This window comes from Equus asinus, chromosome 10 (assembly GCF_041296235.1).
Source record: "Equus asinus isolate D_3611 breed Donkey chromosome 10, EquAss-T2T_v2, whole genome shotgun sequence".
Lineage (NCBI taxonomy): Eukaryota > Metazoa > Chordata > Mammalia > Perissodactyla > Equidae > Equus > Equus asinus.
This window is the reverse complement of record NC_091799.1, coordinates 33,060,229-33,077,011: the sequence shown is the minus strand read 5'-3', so window position 1 is coordinate 33,077,011 and position 16,783 is coordinate 33,060,229. Positions and strand designations below refer to the sequence as shown.

The window sequence follows — 16,783 nt, the reverse complement described above, 5'->3', positions numbered from 1 at the left end:
GAATACAAACACAATTCACAGAATGTAAATGGTTGATACAGTATGAAATGACAATGGACAACACTAATACCAGGAAAGTGTAAATTAAAACGATGAGATTCTTGCTTATCAGACTGATGTCAATTCAACGTTGGCAAAGGCGTAAAGAAAATAGAACAGTCACAATCCTCTGATGTCATAAAATGTGACAAAAACTCAAAATCTCCTCCCTGGAGGATACTGTGCATGCATTAAAGAGAATGAAATAGCTCCACATGGAGACATGCTATATTGTTAATAACGAAAAGCAAGTTGCAGAACAACATTCATAGTCTATTTTTAAGTTAGTGTTTGTTGGTTTTATAGCCTATGACTACAAAAGAATTTGAAAAACACCCAGGAAACTGTTGATGGTGGGTATGATCAGGAAATGATACTATGCTAGTAGGGGAGAGGGGACTCCTGGGGAATTACTTTCTACTGTTCTGTATTATTTTAATTTTTTACAATAAATGTTTCATCTGTAATTTTTTAAAAAACTCTGATCAGAGACTAGGCGACTACAATATATCTGAAAAGCAGAATAATTTTGGACTATGCCAAAGTCTAGATACAAATCTTCTTTACTTGCAGGGCAGGAGTGGTCCTTAGAAGGACTCTGAAGGTATAGACCCAACCCCTAAAAAAATAAACAAACATGTACAAAAAACTGTGTTAAATAAGTGTTAATGCATTTTTAAATGGAAGTGTTAGTTTCATCCAATTCACAAAATAGTCTCTGAGCCCTCCTCCTGCTCCTCACCCCCAAACAGACACTGCATGCAGTTATGGGAGTCAAGTTGTTTCAAGAGCGGTGAAACTATCATTCAAGTCACGGTGTTTGAGGACACTGGAAGGATTTTCACATGGACCTCAGTTCCTTAACAGGGCTCTTCCTCCATGATACCGACCAATATGCCTGTGCCGTCAACTCACCTTTTCTTGGTCTGTAGCCCGGAGGCTCAAATAATTGAGAACTTGGGGTTCCAATACACTCAAGGATTCCAGCAGAGCTGGGATGAGTTTTGGTGCGTGTGGCTTCAACATGGCTCCTGCACTTTTGCTGATCTTCACAAGGGTGTTAATGCTACAGACACACAGAACACAACTCCTGAGTCCTCTGAACAAAAGCAAGAAGCTCTACAAATCTAACCATGAGGACGTTTGCAGTTTGCTGCATTCAGGAATATATTAACATGGGTTCAGAGCCTGGTCTTCGCACTATTTTTTTTTTAACTTCATATTCTAGAAATTTCCAAGCATTTAACATATTCCCTTGTACAGATCCATAGGCTAAATCAAGTTCAAGTTTTTTAACAAGAATCTTTCATAGGTGGTGCTGTGTGTCCTGTTCCATCACATCAGGATGCATATAATGTGTGCTTGTCTTTTTTTGTGCTGTTGAGTTATCTGTTGGTTCAAGTTTCGTTGGCCTGAACCATCCATTATAAAGTTCCCCATCAGCCTTTCACCAGTGGATTTAGGAGCCACTCATGATCATTACCTACATTATTTTACAGTGGATAGCAAAATGGTGACATCCTAATTTTATCATTCCTTTACCTATGTTAGGTGAATTCTTTCTAAAAGGAACGTTCCCTCATAAACTTTTTCTTTTTCTCCCCAAAGCCCTCCATTACATAGTTGTATATCTAGTTGTAGGTCCTTCTGGCTCTGCTATGTGGGACGCCACCTCAGCATGGCCTGGTGAGCAGTGCTAGGTCCGCACCCAGGATCTGAACCGGTGAACCCTGGGCCGCCGAAGCAGAGCACGCGAGCTTAACTACTTGGCCACGGGGCCGGCCCCCATCATCAATTGTTTAGTTACCATGAAATACTGTTGGTACTATTAATTTTATCTAATTTTAAGAGTGAAATAAAAATGGAACAGATAAAATTCCCAGATAGCATTCTACTTTAAAAACAAAAGAACATACAAACTGGAATCCTTCACTGTTGACTTTAATTTATAATAGCCACATATATCTAATCGTGAGTGTATCTTTTGAATATTTCATTGTTGCACATGGTACAGTTTACTTTAAACCTAATAACCTGTGAAATATTACTAAATGGTATAACAACAAGCAAGCTCCTGAGGACCTGTGGCGTAAGAGGAAGATGTGCTTGCTGGGGGCAGAGACTGATGGCAATAAAAAACCCACTTTACTCAGGGTCAAGGCAAAACGACAGAACGCTGCTCGAAAGCAAGATTCCCATGAGAATGTTTCTGTGAAAATGTTCAGACTCACAACTTTCCATAAATGCTCTTGGGCTGCCTCATTGGATTCTCCTCCTTTCTCCATACTTTCAAGAATCTAACATTCAAAGAAACCCCTTTCCTACAGAATGACTAAGAACTAAGTAAATCCAATACGTTCATTTCATCAGCTGATTCACACCTGAGGGCTCGAACTTCTGTCACAGGACTCATCATTCCTTTGTCCAGAAGGCAAGGCAGAAGGACAGCGATGGTTCTCTGGCCGGCAGCTCCTTTGGCAGGGTCACACATTTTCACACAAACCTCACATACAAAGAGCATCGAAATTAGTGAAACTGACTTCGCAGCCAGTAAAGCACTCATCTGACAAAATACTTCCCCCTTCCTGTAACCACAGAAAAGAATAAGTAAATCTACTTTCTATGGCACTACAGGGAGAAACACAAGAGAGTCCTATGTCAGCCAGTAACGAAACAGAAAATTTGGCAATGCATTTCACTCTCCAAGATTTGGACTTCTAATTTGTGAGATAGAGAACAGTTGAAAACGAAATGAGAAAATGTGTAAGAAGGCACTTTGAATAAGACAAAGTATTATTATCATCATCATCAATGACTTCAGGTGGCAGCATAACATTGTGGTCAAGAACAGAAATCTGGAATAAGAAACATCTAGAATTTAAAACTTGGCTTTACTACTTACTAACAATGTGACCTATGGCAAGGTTTGTACAGCTAGAGTGTAGAAGTTCCTGATATATCATAAAATCAAGTTCAAGTGGGAAACAAGTTTCAAAATGCTTGCCAACCTCATAAATATGAAAAGCAGATTAACACATAACACAGCAAGAGTAAGAGAAAAGATAGATGTTGCTTGATCTCACTGAGTAATGTGTTCTTCAGGGTCAAGTGAAAGTCATACTTCATCGTAAAGGCCCAGAGCAGCTCACCATTTAAAGAGACCAGAGATACACTTTGTTAAAAATACTAGTATTCTATCAAAGTTCTTTGGAGAAATGGTTAATTCCAGGACTGGGGCAGGGAAGGTACAGATGAGCCTGAAACATCTTATGGCAGAAAGGAAGTGCTCAACAAAACGATGGGGCATGTCAAAGGGCAAGGAGCGGCTTCAAGGGGCTCCCATTGGCCAAATCTGCTGCAATTTGAGTACCAAAATAGATCAGCACAGCAGTGGATTATAATCCATTGAATAAAATAAGAATTCATGAGCTCATATTGATAATATATAAGTACATAAATAAATAGGGAAGAAGAGAAAGCTCTTTTTTGTAGTACAATGCCAACTAATAAATATTTAAAGGTAATAGAATTAGAAAGTCAATATTTTGCAATCATCAGAATAAAATTTGGTTCCGCCACAAACAAAAAACAAACAAAAAAACTACTAGTATTCTAGTATAACGGCACCCAGTTTCTCATTCATTGTAAAAACAGTGAACCACAGCATGAAGCCAATTATACTGCAACTCAGTGTCATTCTGTATGACAAAAAAATAAGTCATTACTGTCTTGGTCACATAGAACCCTGCCCCACTTCACCCCCAACATAGGATAAGATAAGAGTTCTCACCTTGCTCAGAGTTTTCAGAGCTAGCTCTGCTGCTTTTCGTACAGATTCCTAAAAATGAGACAAGTTTGGCATCATATAACTTAGTTTCTTTCTCATCTACCCTATTTAACTGCCTCCGACTCTACCCAGATTAAGGAAAAGTCCTACTTTCAACACCAGGTTAAAAAATAGTGTTTCCTTAGGCTCTTTGCCCATCAAGGAACACATTTTATAATCCCGTATTTGTTTTAATTAGCTATGACATATTTTGACCCTACAAAAATATGGCTATTAAGTATAACACTTTAGAACTAATGTATCATAAAAGCAAATGCATAAGATCTATGTGAGGATTCTGACAGACTTGAAAAATCTCTAATGAATAAAACAAAAAAAGAAAGAAAGGCAAAAACGAAGTGCCTAACTTTAATGGTAAAATATCAAAATATCTAAAATTTAAACTGCAGGAAAAATTCAGAGGCATTGGTCACGTTATTTGGGAACGACTGATCCAATTTATGAAACTGATGGAGTAGAGTTAGTCTGGATTATTTCAAAACTGTTATTTGTCCCTCATGAAATTTCTATTGAAAGAAAGTCAGGCAGTAGCCACCTTAAAAAAAAAAAAAAAAAAAAAATCAGTCAATTTAGATCTAAAGATGCCCAACCTTGCAACTTCACAGGCACATTGAGACTGAAACTTTGGGAGGAAATTGTGGTCTCTTAAAATTGTCTGTATAGTAAATTTTGAAACATACTTTAACAATTCCAGTTTAAGCGATTCTAGGAATGAATGCAGATTTATTTCTATAATACCTTTATATCATCTTGTACTCTAAAAAGAGTTTCCCAAATTTCTGGAAGTTTATCAATGATGTCATCTAGGGGTCTTCCTCTCAATAAATCATTCAGAGCTAAACAGCTGAAAATAAACAATTTGGTTTCAAACGTATGATCGAGAAGGCTCAGTATTCTACTATGAAACATTCATACCCAACAAGAATATAGATTCTGCCTATATTTCTAGGACTAACCCCCTCACCCCACGACAGCAATGACTATTACCCCCTTGGTTCCTCAAATATACCACAGGCATATGGCACTGACAGTCACCAAATGTCTGTCTCCCACAACCATAACACAATCTCTCTGAGATGACACATCATTGTTTACTTCCCAGTGTACCCCCAGGGCCTAGCACACTGCCAAGCACATGGCAGACACTGAAAAAATATAAATTCTATAAATAAATGCTACCCACAAAAGTCATGAGAGTATATAAATGTATCTTGATGTCTACCAATTTAACAAGTGATCTGCTTCTGTAACTTCACACTTAGATAAACTAAAACAACTTAGGAAAAACCAATGACTTGTACAGTTTAAATCGTTAAATAAAGATAACTACCTAACTCAACCAGGAACATGCTTTTTAATAATATTAATTTATTCCTTTTGCACAAAACTATAAAGCTTGAAAATTTAAAGGAAAAAAACTAGCTGTATCTGATTAGACTTATATTTCAAAAAATGGTACCTGGACTCTCGAACTCGCCACATATTGCTGGTAAGGTTCTTAACCAAATCTTGAAGAATTTCCTTCAAATATTTATCCACCTAATGAAAGCAAAAGGATAAAATGAAAAATGTAAAATCCATCAACAATCAAATTATTCATCTCTCAATCACACGGACCACATTTCCATTGGTAACAGCCTAAGCATCTCTCTCGGCCTTTCAGCCTGATACTCTCTCCTCGCTCTGGTTGCTAAAAGTTGCCAGAAGGATCTTTCTAAGATGCAGACTTGATCCTCTTATTTTCCTCAGTGCGTGAGAATAAACACCTATCACCTGGACATGGATACGAAGCCCTCCATGACCCATCTAGCTCCAAAGGCATCACGTCCTGTCTCACCCCCACTCTTGGCACACACTACCTCTCCCCACAATCCCCTTCCATCTCCTACTGGCCTGGCTACCGCCTACTTGTCCTTCAAGATTCAAATCAGGCAGCCTTGGCAGAGAAGACCGGCCTACTCTCCTCTGTTCCCACAGCACCTTCTCAGGCGCACTCTAGCAGATGCTACAATAACCGTACGACTCCATTGCACTGAGACCTCAAGGGCAGGGACACTGCCTCACTTGTCTTTGCCTCCCTGGTACCCCGCATGGTACCTAGCACATAAAGAAGCATTCTGATTGTTCAGAATAAAAGATGAGTTTAATATTTTAAGCCTCTGTTTTGTTTTGATATACACTTATCAGTTTGGTAATAAAGACAAACAAAAGTTTTTATGTTGATCCAAAGAACCTCAAAAACTTATGGCTTTTCCACTTTTATTCTTCTAAGTAGGAGAGGTTTGTTATCCTCACTTATATGTAAGGAAACCAAGACAGAGAGGTACACAACTCACTCAACATTTAACAAACGGATGACTTCCTCTGTCTGCTTCTCTAAACGTTCTCCATAGTGATCTCATCCATACTTGTGGCTTCACCTTTCTCTCATACAGGTGAGGCTCACATGTCGAGAGCCTAGGCCTGTGCCCTGAATTCAGATCTTTAAAACCACCGGCCCATTAGACCTTGGCTGACCCAGTGGTAGTGAGTACTCTCCTTGAGCAAACAGAACTCACCGAGCCTTCAAAGCTGAACCCTCAAGCGCCTACCACCAAGAACGGAACACTCTCAACCTAAGGTCAGACTGAAGAGAGAGGAAGGGGCCACATCGTGTGCAGGGACTGGAAGGACAAGGTGAGGATCGTGGAATTTATTTAAAGTGGCTATGAAGCTACTACAGGATTCTAACCCAAAATGGCAAATCCAATCTGCATGGTTAAAAATCACTTTCACTGCTGATAATTAAATGAAGGAAGGCAAAGAGAAGAGAAAGATGACAACCTGTTCATCAGGAAAAAATGAGGGAAAGAAGAGAATGGATTCAAGGAATACTTTGGAAGCAGGATCAACAGAATTTGCTACGGGATTCAACTGAGGGTGGGGGTAAAGACAGACAAAAATCAAGGATGACACCAGGTTTCCTGGCCTAGGGTAAAGGGATGAATGCTGAGAAGAGAGGGGAAGGTTGTTTTTATAAGTCCTATTCTAGACATGCTAAGTCTAAGCTATCTTGAAACAACATCCAAGAGAAGATGTCAATCAGTTAGATATGTAAGTCAGGAGCACAAGTCATGTCCGGGCCAAAAATACAAGACTGGAAACCATCACAATAAAGATGACATTTATATGCCCTGGAACAGATGAGCTCATCTAGAAAGATAAAGTTGAGAAAGTAAAAGGTACCCAGAGGCAAGCCCTGAGAAATCTCAGTATCTAAAAGTAGAAGAGAATATGAGAAGTAGCCAGATGATGGAAAACCAAGAGAGAAAATAATATATGGTAATTGTCTGCTTCCTTGTCTATCTCCTCAACTAAGTGAGCTCCTTGAAGGTAGGAACTCTGACCTGCTCTCCATCGCATCAACAGTACCTACAGACATACACTATTCCATTTGTGTGAATACACTGCCATTTCCTTAACTAGCCACCCAAAGGGCATTTAGATTATTTCTATTTTTGAGATTTCAATAAACATTTCCATGAACATCTTTGATACCTTGAAAGAAAGCTCATTTGATTAAACAAATAAGTATACAAAGTAGAGAGAAGATGGGCACTGGATTTAAATGCTGTTGTGTAATCTTGGACAAGGGTTCACAGATACTTGCCGTTGATTTGTCAGTGACCAGTGCATTCCAAATACTAGTCATGGCCTGTCGAATGCCAAGGTTGGGATCAAACTGATAACGATAAAGACGAGGAACTAGCTGAGGCAGAAAAGGAGCCAGCTGCTCTCCAGCTCTGGTAGCAATTACATTAAAACCAAAAGCAGCACCCTAAAAAAATGATGATAAGATGAAGTGGCTCAGATACATTTGTTACAGGTAAAATATTAACATATGAAATATATAAAGATCACAAAATTCTCCCTCCCAAACTTGTCCCTGAATACAACCTGATTTATTGGGTATCCCAGCTTTACCCACCAACAATAGCAGTCATGTGGTGGTTTGGCTCTCTCTGATCACAGACGTTTACAAAACACAGCATACCAATTGTCACTGTCTGCCAATGTAGCAGGTTTGGCTTTGGAGGGAAGTGAAAAACAAAAACTGTCCAGTTATAGCAACTTACCTTCCTAGAGTTCCACATTGCATGATGGTTGGCTAAATTCATAAATTTATACACCAGATCTGGCTGACTTAGATCGCTTGCCAGAGAACAAAGTTCCTTGTAAGTAGAGAGGCCCTGGCTTGGAAACAAACAAACAAAAAGTATGCAATAATGTATTTCTCTATCTCCAGCCTAATAAAAATTACATCACCAATATTACTAGGACATTTTAAAATTATGTTTTCCCTAAATTTCCAATACTGAATTATCATCACAGAGGCAGAGAACCAGGTTAAGAAGAATATAAAGTCACCTGATTCAAGTACCAATAATGCCTGGCAAATGACATAAACCCACCTGCAACTCTCATGGAGGGCGAGCCCTCCCCACCTCCAGAGGCGGCTCAGTTAATTCATTATATTGTGCACAGATCACTCTCAAAATCCTAAGAGACATTTGAAGACAACTTCTGTCTTCTCTAGGCCTTTTCTAAGCCAGGGCACCCCAATCCTGATAACAACTCCTGAGTCCTATTAACTTTCCTCTGAACAAACAATATTTACTCAAACACCCGATCACGTGTGTTAGTTATTTTGTGAAAAGTGAGCACTTTTTAGAAACTCAGGACTCTACAGGGAGAGTAAGTGGAACAAAAACAACTTTCACTGTGAAAACACTGAGCCACAGGAGAACATCAAGGACAGAACAAAGCCCTGCTTTTCTAACACTGCAGACAACAGTGAGGGCAGGGCTCTGCGCAACGCCACAGACGGCTGAGCAAGCTGCAGCGTTTCCCTGAGGATTTTCAGAGGAAAGGCAACAGTGTAATCACAATGGAACAATGATAAAATAAAGGAGGTAAGGCTCTAGGAATTAACTGGAAATGCTAAATTGGTAGACTCCATGATACCAAGTAGAGGTGCCCCCTACAACAAACTACGTGCAGTGGACGCCGAGTTGTGCTGCCAGCTTCCCCACGCATGACTCAGTCCAAGGTCAGGTCCCCCAGAGCAGCCCACCACCAATGTTTGGCCACTGAGGGAGTGTAAAGGCCTCGTGAGGGGCCCCTTGAATCAGGACAAGTCTGAAGGGCCAGCCCGGCCCAGCTCCAGAGATCCTTGAGAGGCCAGTATCTGCTTAAGAGCTGGCAGAAGTTCAGCCCCTCCTTGGGCCATCAGCCCTGTCCTGCTTCCTCACTCCCCCAGGGTGATGATCCTGGGGCACACTTCAGTAAACTTCCAACATACAAATCTCCACCTCAGAGTCTGTTTCCCAGGAAACCCAATCTAAGACAGCAGGTTTTTTCCAGAAAAGTGCTCTTCTGCCACTAATACACATCATTTCCTAGAGGGTAGAAACCAATGTCATGAGTGCTCTGTTCACCGCGTCCACAACGACGATCAACGGATCTGGCACACTTACCCGTCGGGTGTTTTGCCAAGGCTTCCCCCTTGAAATACCACTGTCTCTCCAGAAACTTCATGTTTAGCTCTAAACCAAAACAATAAGAATTTAAATTAGCCTCAAATTTTTCAAACTAGCAATCATCTAACTGATATATTTCATTTGCAAACTGATGAAATCAAATTTCCTCTCCAGTATCTACCATGTGCAAGATGTAAAGGTCAACCAATCCTTTCCATCAGCCCGAGATTTTTATAAAATGAAGTCTAGAATGAACAAATTCATAGATCCCATGTAAAAGACATCCCATAGAAAAGTTACACTGAATTAAATGTGGTCACACATTAAAAAGCATCCTCCTGGGGCTGGCCTGGTGGTGAAGTGGTTAAGTTCACAGGCTCCGCTTCAGCAGCCCAGGGATTGTGGGTTCGGATCCTGGGCGCAGACCTACACACTGCTCATCGAGCCATGCTGTGGTGGTGTCCCACGTACAAAATAGAGGAGGACTGGCACAGGTGTTAGCTCAGTGACAACCTTTCTCATCAAAACAAAACAAAACAAAAAACTATCCTTCCCACGCAGAGGGCAACATAAAGCAGCAAACAATTACAAGAATGACTTCGCTTCTCATACTCTTCACAGATCACGACTATGAAGGATGGAGCTCCCTCCCCACGTCTCCATCGTCATTTAGCCAACAGCAATTACAGGATTTTTGTAATCCAATGCTTTAACTGTCCTGAGATCATTCCATTTTCAAAGCCTGTCCTTCTGGCATGTTTCTAAACAGTAGTTTAGTTTAGTTTACTTTCTAAACAGTATACACTGGATAATTAAACTGCTACCCACAGCGCAACAATCACTGACTTGCAATTTGGAAAAGGCTTAATAAACAGGAAAGCGAAAAGTTGAATTTTCCTTCTCCCATTGCATTATTCTCAGTATGTGCAAGACCTGCCCTGTGCCCAACTCTGAAATATTCAAGTTCATCATACCTCTTGCCAGTCATAAGTGTTTCTACAAGCGTAGAAACCAATTCTTGTTGATCTTGTTCATTGCCCAGTTCATACACCAACCCGAGGCCTTTGGAGGCAACATCTTGGCTAAGTTCTACACAAAAGACAGACAAAATAGTATTACTTTAAGAAAAATTTGTCTACTGGCCATCAAGTCAAAATTTTTAAAAATTTGTAACATTAACCCAAAATGATAGCAAAGTAAAGATATGAAAACAGAATCAATCTGCCTCTTTAGTTAAAAAGCGTACTAAATCATCTCAGTGGACATGGCACCAAAAAGTCCCTGTAAATGAGACCACATTCACAAAAGACCCAGCTCTCAAACCAAGTCAACACTGCTGAGCCTCAGTGTGTAGCGCATGGTGACAGAGGATCAGCGGGCCGACCGCAAGGCAGACACGTGAGAGGTAAAACAGCCTCACGGGGGGCTGGCCCCGTGGCCGAGTGGTTAAGTTCGCGCGCTCCGCTGCAGGCGGCCCAGTGTTTCGTCGGTTCGAATCCTGGGCGCGGACCTGGCACTGCTCATCAGACCACGCTGAGGCAGCGTCCCACATGCCACAACTAGAGGAACCCACAACGAAGAATACACAACTATGTACCGGGGGGCTTTGGGGAGAAAAAGGAAAAAATAAAATCTTTAAAAAAAAAAAAACAGCCTCACAGGATCTCACATACCCACCTCCAACTTTTTTAAAAATAAAAAGTCAACAGAAGACCATATGTTTAAAACAACTTATAAAGCAAAGCTACTATATACATGTCTAATACATATACATCCACCCTCTCCTGCCTAAAATCACAAAGATGAAAGGAAACAGAAGTAGAAGCAAGCTATTATTTAGTAGAAGTACCAATGTTAAAGAAGGCCTCGGTTCCATTTTTAAATGCAAAACTGAAGAACATGATCTAATTAATAAATAAGAATTGAGCTTCCTGGACCCCTTTTTTATGTTTATTCATCCAGATTTTTCAAAATTTAAAATACAAGTTTAATGAAGTCTGGAAATCAAATATTTACCCATAACCTACCATCATTTTCTGACAAAACGGAAACAAATGCACTCTGAATTTCTTTAAGATGAGACTGAAAGAAGAAAAAAGGCATTTAGAACACAGAAACTCCAACTCTTTGGGAGAATCAGCAGCGTGCCCCTGGGGTACACAGCACCTGTAAAGTCAAGTCTAACTAACGGCCCAAGGTGGTCACAAACCCTGCTGTGTTCTCCTCTTTGAAGGTGGCCAAATCACCTGAAGGTTGCACCACTTACAGGCAATCTAACGGACGCAGGCCGAGCCCCTCACCCTTAGCACTTCTTCTGATTATATACCTTTAGGTTTAGAATCAGCTTCCAACCAATGTATATCAGGCCACCACCCTTCATTCCTCCATGGATGACTAATCTCAAAATATCTGCTAGTGGTTAATGGCCCTCACCTTTGTAAACTTTCCTTCTGAGCCCCTTTCAATCATAAACACTTCATAAGCAGTTTCCCGTAGAGCTGATCACATGTACAGACAGCTTACCTTCACTTCGTCATGGTTACTTAGCTTCCTCACGAGGGAAAGGAGCCAGATGCACGCTGCCTGCCTCACGTGTGGGTTGGGGCTGATGATATGTTTATTTAAAATCACATCTAACACCCAGGGGACGACATCATTCACTTTGGCTCCTGGGGAAAAGCAAAGAACAGTAAGACACAATTAAAATAATTGAGTAGAGTTTCCTGCAAAAAATTAAATTTTAATCATTTACTCAATACAACAATCCTGTAACATATTACAATCTAAACGAATAAGGGGTTTAAACAAGTTGTTGAAGGAACTGATAATCCTTCATTTCAGAACCCAGCATAAGCTAAGTAACCTTTCCAGGGTACTCAGGTAACTTGTAGTCCCAGAATGAAATCTCCTCCCCACAATGGGAGAGGCTACGCATGTGGAGGGACAGAGGGCATATGGGAAACCTCTGTACCTTCCTCTTAATTTTGCTGTGAACTTAAAACTTCTCTTAAAAAAGTCTTAATTTTTTTTAAAACTGTCCCCATTCTCTCTTGTCACAGCTATTTTTCTCTCTCTCGTATCTTTCCCATTTCCCACTAAAAACTAACATTACCTGATGCCCCTATGGAGCAAAATGTCCCTCTCCTCGTCGAGAAGCACTACTTTACACTGAAACCTTCAAACCAGTTGACTACACTCATGGTCTACATTTTCTCACCTCTTCATTTTTCTTGAACTCACTCCAAATCAGGCTTTTTACCTTCTCTACTCCACTGAAATCACTTGTAAAAGCCACCAATTACCTTCCTGTAGCTAAGTTCAATGATCACTTCTCGGTTCCCATCATAATTGCTCTTCCAGCAGTATACAACCCAGCTGATCCTGACCCCTCCCACCCTCATCCCTTCGTAGATTTTCTTCCCTTCGCTTCCAGGACCCCCTAACTTGAGGCCGCTCCTTTTCAGTGTCCGTCCTTGGTTCTCCTCATCTACCAAACTCTAAACTCTGGGGCGGCCCAGAGCTGAGCTATTGGACCTCTTCTCTTTTCTACTCACTCCCTTGGTGATCACATCTAGGTTCACGGCTTTTAATACTATCTTTATACGATACTCCCAGAGACTTTCCAACCTGGAACTCCTCCAAAGTCCATACTCACATATCCAACTGACTTCCAGATGTCCCTGAGGATACTGGTCCTAGCTCATCTATGGGGGAGTTGGGACATTCCAACGCTGAGCGGGAGGAGTGTGGACGAAGAAGAGCCAGTCAAGCAGCTTTTTCCCTGTACCCACTCCACGAATCTCCACCTCCCACGGCCTCCCCAATCTTAGCTAAATGGCAACTCCGTTCTTCCAGCTGCTCACATCAAAAACTCTAAAGTCATCCCTGAGTCCTCTCACCTCACAAACCCATCCAATTGGAAATACTATTGTCACTCCTTTCAAACACCTTTAATCAACCTTTTCTCCCCACCTCCATGGTACCATCCTGGTGCAAGTCCCCATCATCGCTCACCGGGAATACTGCAACAGCCTCCTAACTGTTCTCCTTGCTCTGTTCTTGCCTCCTTGAGTCTACTTTCAGTGCAACACTAGAATGACCCTTTTAAACTGTAAGTCAGATTATGGCTCTCCTCAGCTCACAATCCTGCAATTGCTTCCTATCAAAGGCCCCACAGTGGCCTTCAAGACCTTACATGATCTGGCTTCCCAGTGCCCCTCTGACCTCATCTCTTACTCCTGGTCTCCTTACACGCACACTCTATTTCAATCCCACTGACCTCAAACATACTCATGCCTCAGGGCCTTTGCACTTGCTATTGCTTCTGCCTTGAATGCTCTTCCCCAAGAAATCCACCCTCTTGAGGTCTTCAATTTAATATCACCTTCCTGAGAAAAGTTGCCCCACGTATTCTAAATTACCACCCAAATTTTATCATCCACTTTCTCTGCTTCACTTCTCTCCACAGTACCTATCGCCATTTAGCACGCTGCATATTTTCTCTTACTTATTTTGCTTCTTGCCAAGTCCTCCACTAGAATGTAAGCTCCATTAGAGCAAAATTTTCAACTGTTTTGATCATTCCTGCATCACCAGCACCCAGAACTGTGCCTGGCTCATACTAAGCACAATAAATATTTGCTGAACTAACTCCTCTCCCTGGCCTTAGTCTGGGATCTTAGCCCTTCTCCACCTTCTCTGGGTGTGGGAAACTGGGGAGAAATGGTGTTACCACTAATGAAGACAGGGAATAAAGAGGCGGAATAGTTTTAGGGAATAAAGAACGTAAACAGTTTTAGAGAGTGAGAGGAGGAAGAAATGATGATTTCAGCTTTAGACATATAGAAATGTTGGTGCCTGGGGACCTCCGTCATAAATCCTAATAAAGTGTTGGAAACACAGCTCTGGAGTATCACACAATGGTTCTAAGACACAGATAGACATTTGGAGGTCATCAATATATATTAGAGTAGGCTATGGGTATGGGTGATGGGGATAGCCCAACACCGATGGGGAGCATAGAGGAAAAGGAGCCACTGAAGGAGAATGAGAAGTGGCCAGACAGAGGCAAGGAAAAAACTCAGGAAAACACAGTCTTACAAAAACTAAGAGAAAAACGTTCCAAGAAAGTGTTGGGATATGCTAAAGGCCTGGGTGCAAATGCAACCCCGTAACTGAACCAAAATGAAAGGAGGATAGGTAAAATAAGATTTCAGAAGTATGAGATGGGTAAGAAAGGATCCTAGAATGAAAGCATCCCCAAAGAAAGAAGAGCCAGAACTGGACTCACACAAAGCCAACAAAAGGCCTGAAGGAGACAGAGCCCTATTAGTGGACGCTCCTCCTTAACTTACAGGGGAATCCTGGACACTGCAAGAGGCTGGTGCTATTAGCTCCTCACTAGTCACAGTGATCTAGTTCTCAGTGTCAGATACAATCCCTTCTTTTACCTTCCCATAACCACAGCTCTAGCTATCTGCAGTTCTGCTATTTGGCGACTACAATTACCCAATTAACAAGCCATTCCCACAATACGCCAGGTACTGTGTTAGATGCTCAAGATACTAAGATGGCTAAGACCTAGGCCCTAACTGGCTTCTCAAATGCTGTTCCCTCTGCTCAAAGCAAGATTAGTACACTCTAACAAAAAACATCCAAAAAGTTGAGTAGCACTCAGCTGAGAATAACAAAGAGAACACACACAACCAAAATTCAGGTAAAGATTCATCACCACCCACTTCTCCACAATATTTTGTTTGCCTTTCCCTAAACAGAGAAAGACGAGGAGAACGTCAACATTTCATGGAGAATTTAATTGAGGATCCAATCTTTCGAGAAGAGTTTGAGACAACACAGAGGAGGTTCAGAAGTGTGAAGACTGGCAAAGGTTCCTCTCTCTTACCCTTCATCTGCCTAAGCAATGATGCAGAAACCCTCGGACTCAGAGGCATGTCTCACTAGCAAATCCACTCTTCCGCGTGGGCCCTCGCTTAGGCCAAACCTCCCACATCACCTCTCATATGCAAACTGAGAATTTCTACTTCGGGTTTGGTTGCTTACTTGTCAACAACAGTCAGTCCCCTTCCTGGAGTATTTTCTTCCTTCTACACAAATTCCTCCTTGCCTTGCCTCACGCGCATCAAGAGAAGCATCAGAGAACTCTACTTAGCTTCCATCAAGCCACTGTTCTCCTAATTAGAATGCAAGCAAAAGTGTAGTCTTCTATTTTCTTTAAATCTCTATAAGGCAGCTAAAGAAATAATAGGTGGACACGGAAGTATGTAAAATACTGCAGTGTTAAATGTTAACTATAACTAAATTAACGTATTCATGATAGAATATAATTATGGTGGAATCAATACCATGAGAACACTCTTTAATTTCCTCATCTGAGAGGACAACATATAAAAACTTGGTGATTCTCCTTTTGTTCTAAAGATAGAAAATAAATACTGGTTCAAATACTAAAATATACTTTCAATTCCAAATTCAAACCAAACCACAAGACATCTGAAATCACAGTGTCTATAACGGAGTCAGAAAACGCACACTCCCTCACCTACGCAGTCACTGAAAACCAGTGCACCTGTCGTCCAGAGGTGCCTAGAACCTTAGCAGAAGACACCGAAGCTTCATTATGGGATAAAGGATTAGGGGACACGTCATTTGGAAACTGCTATGCCTTGACTTATGAAACTGGCTAAATACACCAATCCTCGTGAAAAGAACACAAGTTTGAAGGCAACCCATAGTTAACTCCCCTGCTTGCTTGCCAAAGGGTGAAAAAAAGTTCTCATGCATTACATGCTCACTCTCCTTTAACCAACTATTTTTCTTGACTGAACCAAACTGATGACAGATATAAATATTTGAAAAGAGTTAAAATGGAATGTATCAATTTTTCTTTTGCTTCAAATGAGATAAAGGGAAGAGAAAAGGGTGGTGACTTGACTATAAATCAATTCGCTGAATATGTGGTACCAGCAGGAGGAGTGTACTCGTCTTCAGTCACCAGCCAAGCATCTCGGGCAGCCACGGAACTAGTTCCAATCGCAGCACTGGTAATGGCTTCGCCAATGGTGAACTGAAGTTCTATCTGCTTGGCCTGCAAGGAAGGAAACAAAAGCTACGAATCAGAGAGAACATTTCCAAAAAACATCCATTTTACAGCAAAGCTGCTTAATATCTTGTTTCCCAGCATGCTCTGTTTTCATTCTTTTGCCTGGATTGCTTTTGGATAAGTGGGTGGTTCAAAGGTGAGGCAGGGTGAGGGAATGAAGAATGTAAGAACGACCTGGAGATTTTTTCCAAGTCCATGTTGCGCTCCTCACGCCCAGTAGAGAATCACTAAGCAATGATTTTTAATCTTCACAAGCAA

At 41.2% G+C, this 16,783-nt stretch overlaps 1 protein-coding gene across 7 annotated transcripts in view; it reads right to left on the bottom strand.

Annotated features, from left to right (window-relative positions):
- The window catches only part of ECPAS (Ecm29 proteasome adaptor and scaffold), a 95,481-nt gene that overhangs the window by 16,288 nt on the left and 62,410 nt on the right, over nucleotides 1–16,783 (bottom strand). For all 7 annotated transcript variants that reach the window (XM_070519008.1, XM_070519004.1, XM_070519007.1 and 4 more), the window contains 12 exons: nucleotides 16,387–16,510; nucleotides 11,929–12,074; nucleotides 11,433–11,487; nucleotides 10,380–10,494; nucleotides 9,403–9,471; nucleotides 8,002–8,119; nucleotides 7,536–7,703; nucleotides 5,346–5,425; nucleotides 4,625–4,730; nucleotides 3,830–3,877; nucleotides 2,421–2,542; nucleotides 955–1,105 (listed from right to left, as the gene is read on the bottom strand). In XM_070519008.1, the coding sequence (XP_070375109.1) occupies nucleotides 955–1,105; nucleotides 2,421–2,542; nucleotides 3,830–3,877; nucleotides 4,625–4,730; nucleotides 5,346–5,425; nucleotides 7,536–7,703; nucleotides 8,002–8,119; nucleotides 9,403–9,471; nucleotides 10,380–10,494; nucleotides 11,433–11,487; nucleotides 11,929–12,074; nucleotides 16,387–16,510 (1,302 nt within the window). The remainder of the gene's footprint in view (nucleotides 1–954; nucleotides 1,106–2,420; nucleotides 2,543–3,829; nucleotides 3,878–4,624; nucleotides 4,731–5,345; nucleotides 5,426–7,535; nucleotides 7,704–8,001; nucleotides 8,120–9,402; nucleotides 9,472–10,379; nucleotides 10,495–11,432; nucleotides 11,488–11,928; nucleotides 12,075–16,386; nucleotides 16,511–16,783) is intronic.